This window comes from Halichoerus grypus, chromosome 4 (genome assembly GCF_964656455.1).
Source record: "Halichoerus grypus chromosome 4, mHalGry1.hap1.1, whole genome shotgun sequence".
NCBI classification, from domain to species: Eukaryota; Metazoa; Chordata; class Mammalia; order Carnivora; family Phocidae; genus Halichoerus; species Halichoerus grypus.
Window position 1 is genome coordinate 15,701,679 of NC_135715.1, and position 12,903 is coordinate 15,714,581.

The 12,903-nt window shown below is 39.6% G+C and overlaps 1 protein-coding gene across 2 annotated transcripts in view; it reads left to right on the forward strand.

The window, feature by feature from the left end:
• The window catches only part of DCT (dopachrome tautomerase), a 37,532-nt gene that overhangs the window by 15,673 nt on the left and 8,956 nt on the right, over nucleotides 1-12,903 (forward strand). For both annotated transcript variants that reach the window (XM_036080113.2, XM_078070189.1), the window contains exon 6: nucleotides 1,279-1,414. In XM_036080113.2, coding sequence (XP_035936006.2) covers nucleotides 1,279-1,414 — 136 coding nt within the window. The remainder of the gene's footprint in view (nucleotides 1-1,278; nucleotides 1,415-12,903) is intronic.

Below are 12,903 nucleotides of genomic sequence, written 5' to 3' on the forward strand. Positions count from 1 at the left end.
TCATGCTCTTTCTTTTTCTTTTCTCTTAAATGTATCATGCACTTTCTGTTTCTTTTCTTTTAAATGTATCAGACCTTAATATTGAAGTCTGAGATCTCAGAGGAGTATTACAGACCAAATGCAACTCAAGTCACAGCACAGCAATGACAGCACAATACTTGAAATTTAAAGGCCAACTAATAATTCTCTCCCTCTAAAAAGACTTTAAGAGTTGTGGGAAATAAGTATGGATATAAATAAGATTTTAAGCAAAGATGAATGGGGCTCCAAAAAGACACGGTGGATAGATTCATGGTCTTCCCCCAAACCAGATTCTCTCTCTCCTGTGTGTAAATTATACAGGTGATGGGCTATTCGGGGCAGAGGTGGGGTAAACTGAAAAATGCAGAGGCTGCGCCAAGTGCAGCAGAGCTCAGGGGCTGTGTGGGAGTCGGACACAGCTCTGGGTAGTGGCAACGGTCCTATAAAGGCTGACATTTAAGATTGTTTGAAAAGGAGCATACGTTTGTTTTTCACAGTAGTAAAAATGCTATTGAAATGGAGTGCAAGCTTTATAGACTTGAGTTCAGGGAATGGTTATCGAAGTGTGGGGCCCAGACTACCATAACTGGGATCACTTGGGAGCTGGTTAGAAACACAAATTGTGAAGAACCGGCCCACACTTCCTGAATCAGAAACTCTGAAGTGGGGCATGAAATATGTCTTTCTCTCCAGTGATTCCCATGTATACTTAAATTTGAGGATCACTGAGTTAGGATAAGGACAATTTGAATTTCCTAAAAATGGGGAGGAGAAAAAGACAAGGATAAGTGGAATTTGGGGATGCATTTAGAATGCTGAATATGTTACAGTCAAGCTGGAGGTCTATTTAGTTGAGAAATGGGAATATGAGATTATATGTTAATTCAAAAAATATTTCTGATTACAGACCATGTGCTGGGCATGGTACTGAGCTCTGGCAACAAAAATCTGGAGAAAACAGTCTGTGTCCTCTAGGACTTCATAGTCTGGCAGGGGGGACAGATATGAAGGTATAGAATTGTCATACAGTATATAAAAGAGGTATAATCCAACTGAGCAGGTGCAGAAAGAGCATTGATTAAGAGTTCCCTCCCCTGATAGAAGATCATCATTAAAAGTTGGGACTAATTTGTAGTTAATTAGCTATGACAGAGCTTCCCCATCTCAAGTCAGAAGACTGTTATTTAGGCTGGAAACAAAAAAAGGACACCTTTATCAATTGTAACTGTTGTCACTGACATACTGATTTTCTCTCAGGAATGCCCTGGAAGGGTTTGATAAAGCAAACAGCAACCTGGACTCTCAAGTGATGAGCCTACATAACTTGGTTCATTCCTTCTTGAATGGGACAAGCGCTTTGCCACATTCTGCTGCCAACGATCCTGTCTTTGTGGTATGTTCAAAGGCTCAGACTAGATGAAAAATTTTCTACGTAAGATGTTGGATTTATTTGCTTTTCAGTAAGATTAAGGTTTGGTGTGTGTTGTATTCTCTTTGTGCACAATGGGATGTATTCAAATGTTAAATTCGTTTTATTCTACGCCCGAGAGGTGCTAGGATAGCATTTAAAGTCCCCTTTTCAGAAACCCACACTTTGGAGATGGTTAGCTTTGGAATGACACCAGACAGGAGTTTATAGTCCAGAGTTGGATTCATAAGTTAGCATAGTGAGGTTATAAATTATATCACAATTTAGCACAATTTATATAATAATTTAGTATAATGACAATAATTTTTCAATCATAAAATGAGTGATGTTGAAGATGAAGCCCAGCCACCCGGCACCTTTGGAACAGCACACCAAGTCCACAGCTCTGTTGGTGTTTCGTCCTGGCCCCCTCACTCACAAAGCGTTCTGCCTAAAAATGAGCTGTTCTTGCTGTCCTAATATCATTGTGTCCACTTTGGACTGAATCTTCCACGTAAGACACTCGTCACAAGATGGCGCGGACCTCCCTGGGTGTACAAGAACGGGTTCTTTTACTCCTTCTGTGTCTACTTGCTAATCAATCAATGTAGGTTTACCAGAATCCGGTCTTTACTTGCTTTCATGGTTATATACCACCTAGTAACGAGTTCACTTGAGAGGGTGAGGACTATGGCCAAGGTCCACCCGAAACGCAGGAGGCTACCAATGTGTAAGAGAACCTGGTAGTGCTGAACAGAAAAATTGGTTTGGGTCAGTTTGCAAACTTGCAGTTATATTCAGTCATTTCTTTTTTGTTTGCAAATGAGTAGATTCTACCCAAACTAATTTAGGATAAAAGAATTAATTTATTGACTTAAATAACTGGGAAACAGAGGAGTGCTGAATCTAGAGGCTCAAACGATGTCAGCTCTATCTCCGTCTTCATAAACAACCTCTTCCCATGCGGTAACCGAGCTCGCCATCGGCAGCCACAAACGAGCACGCTACCAGCTTAGCACGTGGGGCAGGGGCCGGAAGCAGCCACGTTACCATGGTATCGGAGAACAGTCCCAGGATTGGCCAGGCCTGGATTACCTTCCCTCCGTGAACCAATCAGTATGGCAAGGGGAAGGAGGTACTCTGATTGGCCAGAGCGAGGTCACATGTTCACCCCTACTGTCCGCGCATGTGTGTGACCCCAACACACACAGCGTTAGGGAGCTCCCTGCAGGAAAGAAAGTTTGTGTTAGCCAGAAGGGGGACGGAGGGTGGGGAAGGAGTGTTGAACAGAAGAAATGACAAATGTCTTCAATTAATACAAAAACCACATTTGATGTTCCTTAATTTATTAACTGGCTTCATATCTCTGAGAGGAAATACAGCCAGTACAGAGAGAGCTGTTGTTGGCTACGGAGGAAGCTTACGGTTCTTTAAAATTCAAAGTGTGATGAACTAACTCCCTTGATACATGTTTGAGTCCGATTTCGGTCTCACTTTAAAACAAAAGGAAAAACAAAGAAACTCGACAGTGGGATTATAATGTTAGAATCCCAAGCTCTGTTAGTTTTAAAAATCTGTTCACCAAGGGGCTCTCTGGAGACTAACAAAACAGGGGAGGTGCAGGTCGGGGCCATGTTATCCCAGCTGTCCTTGGTCAGCGCCCTCCAGCCGAAGACTGCGAGGAGCAGCTGTGGTGGAGCACATGGTTCCATGGTTCCGTAAGACCAAGGCTGGTGTATTCCTTGTTGTTGGGACAGACTGGGAAACCAGCGAGTGGCTCAGGGGCTAGAAAAGAATGGAAAGGATTTGGGCTTGTGCTAGCTGAGATGGGGAGGGTGTAAGGAGGCAGGGCTTTGCTCTGGATTGGATGCTGTCAGGAAGCGGGGCAATTCTATGATTGAGTACCCCAATAATTCTTAGTAATTGGTAGAGCAGTGGGAGTCGCTTGCAATAGCCGGGAAAGGGCTAATGTTCTTGTTAGGTATTGTATGGTTTGGACAATGTTCATATTTTGTCTACATTCAGATACAATCATGGAGTTGTCTTGTTTTTGTCCTGACCCGTCACGGTCACAGAGTGACCTTGTTTGATGTTGATGTTCCATGATTGTTTATCCCCCGCAGAACACCAAGGCCTCTTTTTTTTAATTTAATATTTTTAAAAAGATTTTTATTTATTTATTTGAGAGAGAGAGAGAGAATGAGAGAGAGAGCATGAGAGGGGAGAGGTCAGAGGGAGAAGTAGACTCCCTGCTGAGCAGGGAGCCCAGTGGGACTGGATCCTGGGACTCCAGGATCATGACCTGAGCCGAAGACAGTTGCTTAACCAGCTGAGCCACCCAGGTGTCCCCACCAAGGCCTCCTTGATAGAGCCAGGCCCTCTCTGGCTTTAAAGATACTTAACTCACTATCCACTATTTTAACATTGTCTTCAGGGTTGTGTGTCTTGAATGGATGGTTTCAAAGCAATTAGAAGAAGAAATTTCACCACTGGTCTTTTTTTATTTTGCCAGTATTTTGAATTCAAATTAATTTAAATATTATCTAGTATAGATTGCATTGTAGTAAGCAAACACTTTATGGGTTTTTTCTTTTTCCAGAATTTTCCTCACTTTAATGTTAATTTTAGTAGTGTATCTTAGTCTGCTCAGGTTGCCATAACAAAAATAAAATAGACTATTAAACAACAGAAATTCATATCTCACAGTTCTGGAGGCTGAAAGTCCAAGATCAAGGTGCTGAGTGATGTGGTTCCTGGGGAAAGCTCTCTTCCTGGCTTATAGACCCCTGCCTTCTTGGTGGCGTGTCCTTACATAGTGGAGAGAGGCAGAGATCTCTGGGGTTTCTTCTTATAAGAGCACTAGTCCTATCATCTCGGGGCCCCACACATATGACCTTATTTAACCCTAATTACCTCTTTTAGGTCCCATCTCTGAATATAGTCACATTGGGGGTTAGGGTTTCAACACATGAATTTGAGGGGGCCATAAATCAGTCCATACCATCAGTTTCTAGCAGTTTGTTTTTCTGGACTCCTGGGCGGCCACATGGCATAGTCAAAAGAACACTGGATTACAAGTCAAATAACTTTTTTATTTCGTCCAGAATTGTGCAATCTTGGGAGTCTCCTTGAACTGTGTGAAGCCTCTGTTTCCCGTTCTGCAAAGTGCAGGTCACAGGGCTTGATCTGGTGTTGGAAGAGAGTGGTGTGCTCATTAATGCAACACTGAATAGATTAGAATAATACAAAGCTGCTTTAGAAAGTGCCAAGTACAAAACAAAATTTACCATAAGACAACAATGTGTTTTATGGTAGTCGCTGGGAAGAATTAGAGAACTATATGTTGGCTTTCAATTTCCAAACCTTAATTAAGGTTTCTTATCTTGTTCTCCATGGCAGACAGTTGTGCCCTAAGGCAATTTTACTGAAAGAAATACTGACGTATTTCAAAGGTGACTTATTATTTTTATCTCCACCCAGGGTACCAAAAAAGGAGCTATGAAGAGGGAGGTAAATGTATAGCTCACAATGCTCTGAGCTTGCCTGGTGGTGTGAAGGTCTGGGTAGGTTTCTGGATTCCCGGATAGATGAGTGCCTGGCCAGGGTGAGCTGTGGGAAATCCAGAGATGGAGCAGTTGATGAGCTATTCCTTTTTTTCTAAAAAGTGTTTCTTCCCTCATATTTGTATAACAAAACATGAAGGAGTTGTCGGAAATGTGGACTCTTGATCCCAGCCTCTAGCAAGGTGGGGGCTTACGAGCGATATCTCCCACAGCTGTCTTAGCTCTTCTGTAGGATGCTTGCCTTGTTTATTGGTTCTAACTGGGTATTTCACATCATTTTTCTGGCCATTATCTCAGCCATCAGCTTATGCCACACAGTACTTGTTCTCCCTTCTCTGCTCTGTATCTTTACATCTAGTTATCTATACTATATTTCTCTAAATAAATTTTTGTAAAACATACATTTTCAACTATATAGTTTATACACACAGTCCATATTTATGAGAAAGAATGTCACAGTACTCCTTATCCAGTATGCCAAAATATTATGAGCAGAACAGCGGAATCTTCTGGCAAATTCAGGATTATATGCCTCCACACAACCTTTCTCTCCTACTAAAGGAAAGAAGGGTGCTGCTAGTAACTTGCTTTTCAACACCCGATGTTTCAAGGATTATTACATCTTATCTCCTTCTTTGGAGGATGCCCAATTTGTGTGTAGGGCTTGGCAGATAGTGAGTGTTTTAGGCTTTACAGGCCCAATATCTCTGTTGCAACTACTCAACACTGCCTCTGTAGTGTGAAAGCAGCCATAGACAATACATGAGTGAGTGAGTGTGGTGTTCTAATACAACTTTATTTAAAAAATAGGTGGTGAGGGGCGCCTGGGTGGCTCAGTCGGTTAAGTGTCCGACTCTTGATTTTTGGCTCAGGTCATGATCTCAGGGCCGTGAGACTGAGCCCTGCATTGGGCTCCGAGCGGAGTGTGGAGCCTGCTTGGGATTCTCTCCCTCTCCCTCTGTCCCCCTACCCTATGCTTTCTCACGCTCTCTCTCTCTAAGAGAGAGAAATAAAAAACAGGTGGTGAGCTCTGTTTGGTCCACAGGCTTTAGTTTGCCAACTCCTGCTCTAAGGAATTAATGTCCCTTCTCTGTAGTATGTTTCCTCCATCAGTCATGTTTCTCTTCCTGCTCTAGGGAGCCACATTATGACTTCATGGTTGAGGAATTCTGTGACTTTTGTGTAGTTCAAAACACTAGATATTTAATCATCTTTGCCTTCATTACTTTTAATACCTTTAATATTTAAAATTTTGTTCTTCTTTGGTATAAGTTGTCATGTGCATATAAACAGATGAAAAGCCACAGCCTTTTTTTTTTTTTTTTTGCAGCCATGAAGCGTTTTGGCACTAGTTCCAGAACTCACAATTACTTTAGGCTATTCACATCAAGTTTCATGTTGAAACCACTTTAGGCTTAAATAATTTTTGCACATATTGAGATCCAGGTTAAAGCATTTCGGTTCAAAGAGTGATAGCTTCTGGAATTTCAAATTCACAAGGCAGTTTATGCAAATATATTGCATGCAACATTTATTAAAATTATTTTCGTGAAATCTCCTCAAGCAAGAGAGGGGCAAAGTTGTATCTGATCACAATAATGAGTAAAAGATATAATGTTAAAATACAGGAAAAACTCTGAAACCAATCTCTGAAGTTCTAATAATTCATAAGGTAATTGAAGGATATGCACACATTTATCTGGAAAATATGATTAGGTCACAGAAATGCTAAGTAGTGCCGTCTTCAGTATTGAATTTAGGTATAATCTAGGGGGAAAAAAGGAAAACCAAAAGACCCTAACGTTAAATAGTTGAGTTAACTGCCAAGAAAGAGACAATGTTACAGACTAAATATTTTCCTTGCAGCTTCAAAGCAACTATTCTTAGGACTGTATTTGAATGCTATTCTTTTAGAAAGGTACATTTGGCAAGTTCTAATTCTTTCAATTCTTAAGTGACTGGGGGATTCATAGGTTGCATGGCTAATACTCACGGCATAGCTCATGTGTTTGTTTGTCATCTTATACATTGGACTCCTACATGGAATAAGACGTATACATAGTCTTATCATCATTTGTATTTCTTAACAATGACTAATAGTTGGGTAAGGTAACTCCATTAATTTAGGGGGGGGGGAAGCAAGAAAAGAGAAAATGAGTTTCTAAAAACAAGAATCTAATGGACTACATGAAGTTAATACCCTTCTGACTCTACTGTTCTAGGATGTAATAAAATTAGTAAAATTAATAGGTCATAATAACAAGTATAAAATACTTGTGAATTGGTATGAGTTTAGTTAAAATTTTAAAAAGACGAGTATAGGACATTGCTTTTCTCTCCCCAAGAGTGAAGCACTTAAAAATGGATCCATTTTATTTATCTTTCTTACAAAAGAAAAAGCATATCAGTTGGTTAAGCTTCCGACTCTTGATTTCAGATCAGGTTATGATCTCAGAGTTGTGAGATCGAGCCTTGCATCAGGCTCCTCGCTCAGCAGGGAATCTGCTGGAGATTTTTTCTCTCTCTCCAATCCTTCTCCCCTCCCACCAAATAAATAAATCTTAAGAAAAAAAGGAAAAGTATAATTAGGCTAATACCTTGAGTATTTAAATTAACATTGTTTTACATTAATTTTTTATTTTTTAATAGTTTAACAATTTTTAATGATTTAGAGTTACAGAAATATTGGCAAAAAGGTTTTTTTTAAAAGATTTTATTTATTTGAGGGAGAGTGAGTGAGAGACAGAGAGAGAGCATGAGAAGGGGGAGGGCCAGGGGGAGAAGCAGACACCCTACTGAGCGGGGAGCCTGATGCGGGGCTCAATCCTGGGACCCTGGTATCATGACTTGAGCTGAAGGCAGATGCTTAACTGACTGAGCCACCCAGGTGCCCTGGCAAAAAGATTTTTAATTGTCTGTAATTCCATCTCAATTTTCTGCTTATTTCCTCGCATATTCTATGGTTGTACAATTGTACTTATGCACACTGTTTAGGTTGTTACATCGTTTCCTAAATACTTCCTTTTCAAAAATTTAAAATAGATAATGCACATAAGGGGTTCAAATATAAAAGACATAAAATGAAGACTCTGTATCAATACCATCTCCCAGCTAGTTATTACCATTTTTCCCTATTCTTCCAGATTCATTTTATAAATATACAAACAAATATGTTATCTGAATGGCAGCATACTAGACATGTCTGTGACTTCATTATTTTTATTTTTTACTTTTTCTAAATCATTCCATATCAGTTCATAAAGACCATTCCATTCCTTTTTTAGGGCTGTATAGTATTCTATAGTGTAGTTTCATCCTGAAAATTTTAGCCAGTTTTCTGTCAATGGGCATGTAGGTAGTTTCTAATCTCTTGCTTGGCAAACAATGCTTCAGTGCATGAACATGTAGAGTAAGTCAAGAGAATAGAATTACCAGGTCAAAGATTAAATAAATACATTTGAAATGTCAGTAGATACTGCCAAATTGCCCTCCAGAAGGTTGAATAATACTACATTTATTTATTTAATGTATGTATTTTTAAACAACTGAGATAAAGTTAATAATTCCTAAGGAATGTGACACCTTGGTGAATTTTATAAGAGCTGAGGTATTGGAGATGGTGGCTGGCCATCTGCTTGGGCAGAGCATCCCAGGGTGGCAGGATTTCCATACTCTTGGTCTAGGGGATAGTTTGGTTTTTTAACTTGACAGGGGCTAAATGGCACCTGAAGAAATTCTTTTCAACTCTAAACTTTGTAAGGATAAACCCATGTTCTATTGAGAAGAACTAAACCTATACTAAGAGATGAACTGCATACTCTTTGTCATTGATGAAATTAAGTAGTATAATGGCAAACCACATTTATATACAAATCTAAAGTGGTTATAGCATTGATTTGGGTTCCTTTCTCCTAGAGCTTTGGTGATTCCTTAGACATGAATGGCCTGGGAGTGTCTCAGTTCTTATCTAGAATCTCTTCTGATATCCCCCTGGTTTTCTCTCTCCCACCTGCTTATGACATATGCTGAACCAGTGACTTCTTTTAAAGCTGTCGAACTAATAGCAGAACCTCTTATAGTTGTCTTTTTGCATGTGTTCAAAGTTTAATCCTTAAAGTATAAGCTTTCTTCCTCAAGGGCTCAACTGATATTTCATTTTTAAATTGAGATATAACTGACATATAAAATTAAGTTAGTTTCAGATGTACAACATAATGATTCAATATTTGTATATATCATGAAACCAGTCATCACAATTAGTCTAGGTACCATCTGCCACCATACATAACTGTATTTCTTTTTATATACATGCTAATATATCTTACATACAATGTATATTGCATATATTTTAGGTATACTTATTTATATTTTGTATACAATGTTATTATACAAATATATGTAGAAAGGGTACTTTTTCTTTTCTTTTCTTTTTTTTTTTTTAAAGATTTTATTTCTTTATTTGAGAGAGAGAGAGAGAGAGCATGAGTGGGGAGGGGAGGGGTAGAGGGAGAGGGAGAAGCAGGCTTCCCGTGGAGCAGAGAGCCCGATGTGGGACTCCATCCCAGGCCCCTGGGATCATGACCTGAGCTGAAGGCAGAAGCTTAACCGACTGAGCCACCCAGGCATCCCTACCTTAAGTTTTAAATGGAACCTCCCATATGAAACTGGGTGTCTATTGTGTGATTTCCGAGTGATCATATATGAGTTCTCAGAGGAGAAGAACATTATCACAATAAGATTCACTCTGACCATGAATGATGTCTTCTAGATAGGAACACATGAACTCAAGTGGTGAACACCACAGTGTGCTGGGTGATGTACTCGTGTCTGTGGTCATTATGGCAGGAATCTGATTGTGCAGACGTCTAAGTTAAGGTTAAGTTTGATAGTAACTATCCTCCAGTGATCCTGAAAAAGATATGCACGCTTTCCCTATATTTTATTCAAGTTTCTTTATGCCTTCCAGCACAATAGCCATTGATTGATTGCTTTTTTTTCTGCAAGGGTTGCATTTAAAAATTTTTACCTTGAAAGCCCATAGAATCACACTTTCTTCAACACTGCCTCCAAGGTGAAAGTTTTTTTCTTCCTGTACCTATCCTTATGTGTTGGAGCAAGACAGAATGGGTTTGTGAACCAAATTTGTAACCTCATTTCTGAAGCACTCAATTTTTAATACCCAAATATAACTATGTATCTCTGTAGCAGATATAAGGCAACCACAGTATACTGTTACTTTACTTTTGCTTTTATTTATTACCCTCCAATTACATGTAGCCTTTACAGAGACATTAACTGAGCTCATTTTTGACTCATGTGAAACAAAGATACTATTAGTTTCTCAAGAGCAATTCAAGGTATCTTGTTTGGGAACAATGTTCACAACTCTAACAAAAATACCTATTCTACAGGCTGCACCACTTCTCTTTATGGCTGTGGATACGTTATTGCTTGCAGCATTTTGTTTATTGCGTTCTTTGCATCTTCTTGGCACACACTAACCTCTTTTACTACATTCTATAAATTGGGTGCTCTGTATATAGTTCCTACCCCAGCATTTATTGTACAATGTTTTATAGCCCTTCTGAGACCTATAATCTCTCCTTATTATTTTTCCCTGTTCTTTTATCTCTCCAAATTATGAATTGCTGCAGAGTCTTGTCCCCTCCTTAATTATTTACACTTTGTACTGGGTGAATTCTGGTGTTTTCCAAAAGTTATTTGCTTCTTGCAGCACTGAATCTGGACCTTCCTGTGTCCTGAGAGTCCCTTGTCTCTTTTTCTAATCAGAATTTGATCTCTGACTTGAACTCAGACAGTATCTAAAAGCTCAGGAGATACTGTGTGACCTTCTTTGGAAAATACGCTCTGGTACACCCCTAGATACTTTTTATGTGTATCACTTAGGATTTGGTTCAGCTGCTTAGAGCAGAAAACCCGTTATAGAAGCCCAAACAAAAAAGAGGTGTATTTTTCTCTTAATGTAAAAGATCCCCAGTGGCAGGTAGTCCGGGGCTGGTATTGTATCTCCAGACTCATCACAGACCCTTCTGTGTTTTTGCTCTACCACGCTTGGTGAGTGGCTTCTTTTCCTAACTTTGTTAATTAGCAATTAAGATCGCTGCTGCAACTCCAACCATCACATCCATGTTCCAGGAAACAGCAAGGATAAATGGAAAGGGGAAAAGGGTCACTTTTAAGCTGAGACCTCCACCTTTAAAGAACTTTCTTAGAAGTCCCATCCAGTGACTCCTAGTTCAATCTCAGGGATAGTTTGATACATTGCCTCACTCAAAAAAAAAAAAAAAAAAAGGAAGTTACAGAGGAAGAAGAGAGTGGATATTTGGTAAGCCACCAATAAATAGTGCATGTTATCCTTAGGCATTCAGCCTCTGTTGCTTGGGCTCCATGTTTGTGGCAAAAGTTCTATTTGAAACTGGCAGGCTCCCCAGGCTACAGCTGGAGGACGAAGCACAACTTCCCTGTATGGGAACCTTCTAACCTTACCTGGAGTTCCCAGGATTCAGGACATGAGGTACGTTTTTGGCGACCTACACCCACAACTAACACTTAGCTCTTTTTCCAGGGCTGATGACTGTCTCTAAGCTCTCCTTGTAGGAAACGTTGATCACTTGCATTTTCACATGTCTTCCAAAGTTGTTGCTTATGCAATAAACGTTATACCTTTATTTCTTTGGAGCTTCAATTTTGTTACTCAAGTCTAAGATTTTAGAATTAAGAAAAAAATCTTTTATCTCTGTAAAAGCCCAGGTCTTAAAATTTGATGTTTTTGTTTTTAAGATGATTGTCTCTGCCATGAACTGTAAAAATCCATTCGGGAAAAAACTCCTTGAGTAAATCACTTGATTCTTTTGACTATCTTATATGTAGCCATGTGAGACAATATAGGTAGAAAGTTCTTGCTGTTGCCTGATCAGGGCAACATGCTTCAGGGCAGGGACCATTGCATTGGTCTTAGATAGACTGATGCCAGAAAACAGAAGAAATGGGATTGCAAGTTGAGGAAACAGCACCAGATAGAAAGGGGCCTCTTTAGTTGAATTGTACAAAAGACAAAACTACTTTGCATGGCACGGTCTTCAGACAACAAATTCTTATTTAAACATCAACTCTGTCCAGGTTGCATGCTAAGCTGATGCTTCAAAGGTAAAAAGACCCGATCTCTGATCTTTAGGAGTTAGGGGTGTTGTTAAGGAAAATAGATAAATAAGTAACAAGTTATAGTATAATTTGGCCAGTGCTCTAATTGGAGTACAAGGAATAAGGGTGAATGAATTCATAATGAATTCATTTGGTAAGCATTTATTGGAATAAGTACTCCCCAACCCCCATATGACAGGCTCTGGGATGACAGCACTTGGGACCCAGGGGAAGAGAAGAGAACAGTGTCCCTAAGTCCTTGAACTTACAGTCTAGAAATAAAAGAGGAACCCAGCATAAAAGTTGGGCTGAACTCTCACATTTATGTCGTGTTGCAAAATTGGGGCTATGAATGTGGAAATTTTGCTGTTAATATTTTAAAACATAAAATAATTGCTGTAATTGAGAAGGACTGTAATAACTTCCTTGAGAAAATAAAAATGAGCACTGTGCACATCACAACATTTTTTAGACTTTCTTTTGCTGGCATAACACTGAAAATTCAAATGAGAGTGTTATGAAATGAGTACATAGAAGGGTTGTCCTGCTGAGAAAAATTTGAAAACCCATTTTGGAGATTTTCTTCCTTCCTTCTTTCCTCCCTCCCCCCCTCCCTCCCCACCTCCTTCCCTCCCTCCTCCCTCCCTCCTCTCCCCTCTCCTTTCCTTCTTTCCTTCTTTCCTTCCTTCCTTCCTTCCTTCCTTCCTTCCTTCCTTCCTTCCTTCCTTCCTTCCTTTCCTGTCCATTTGT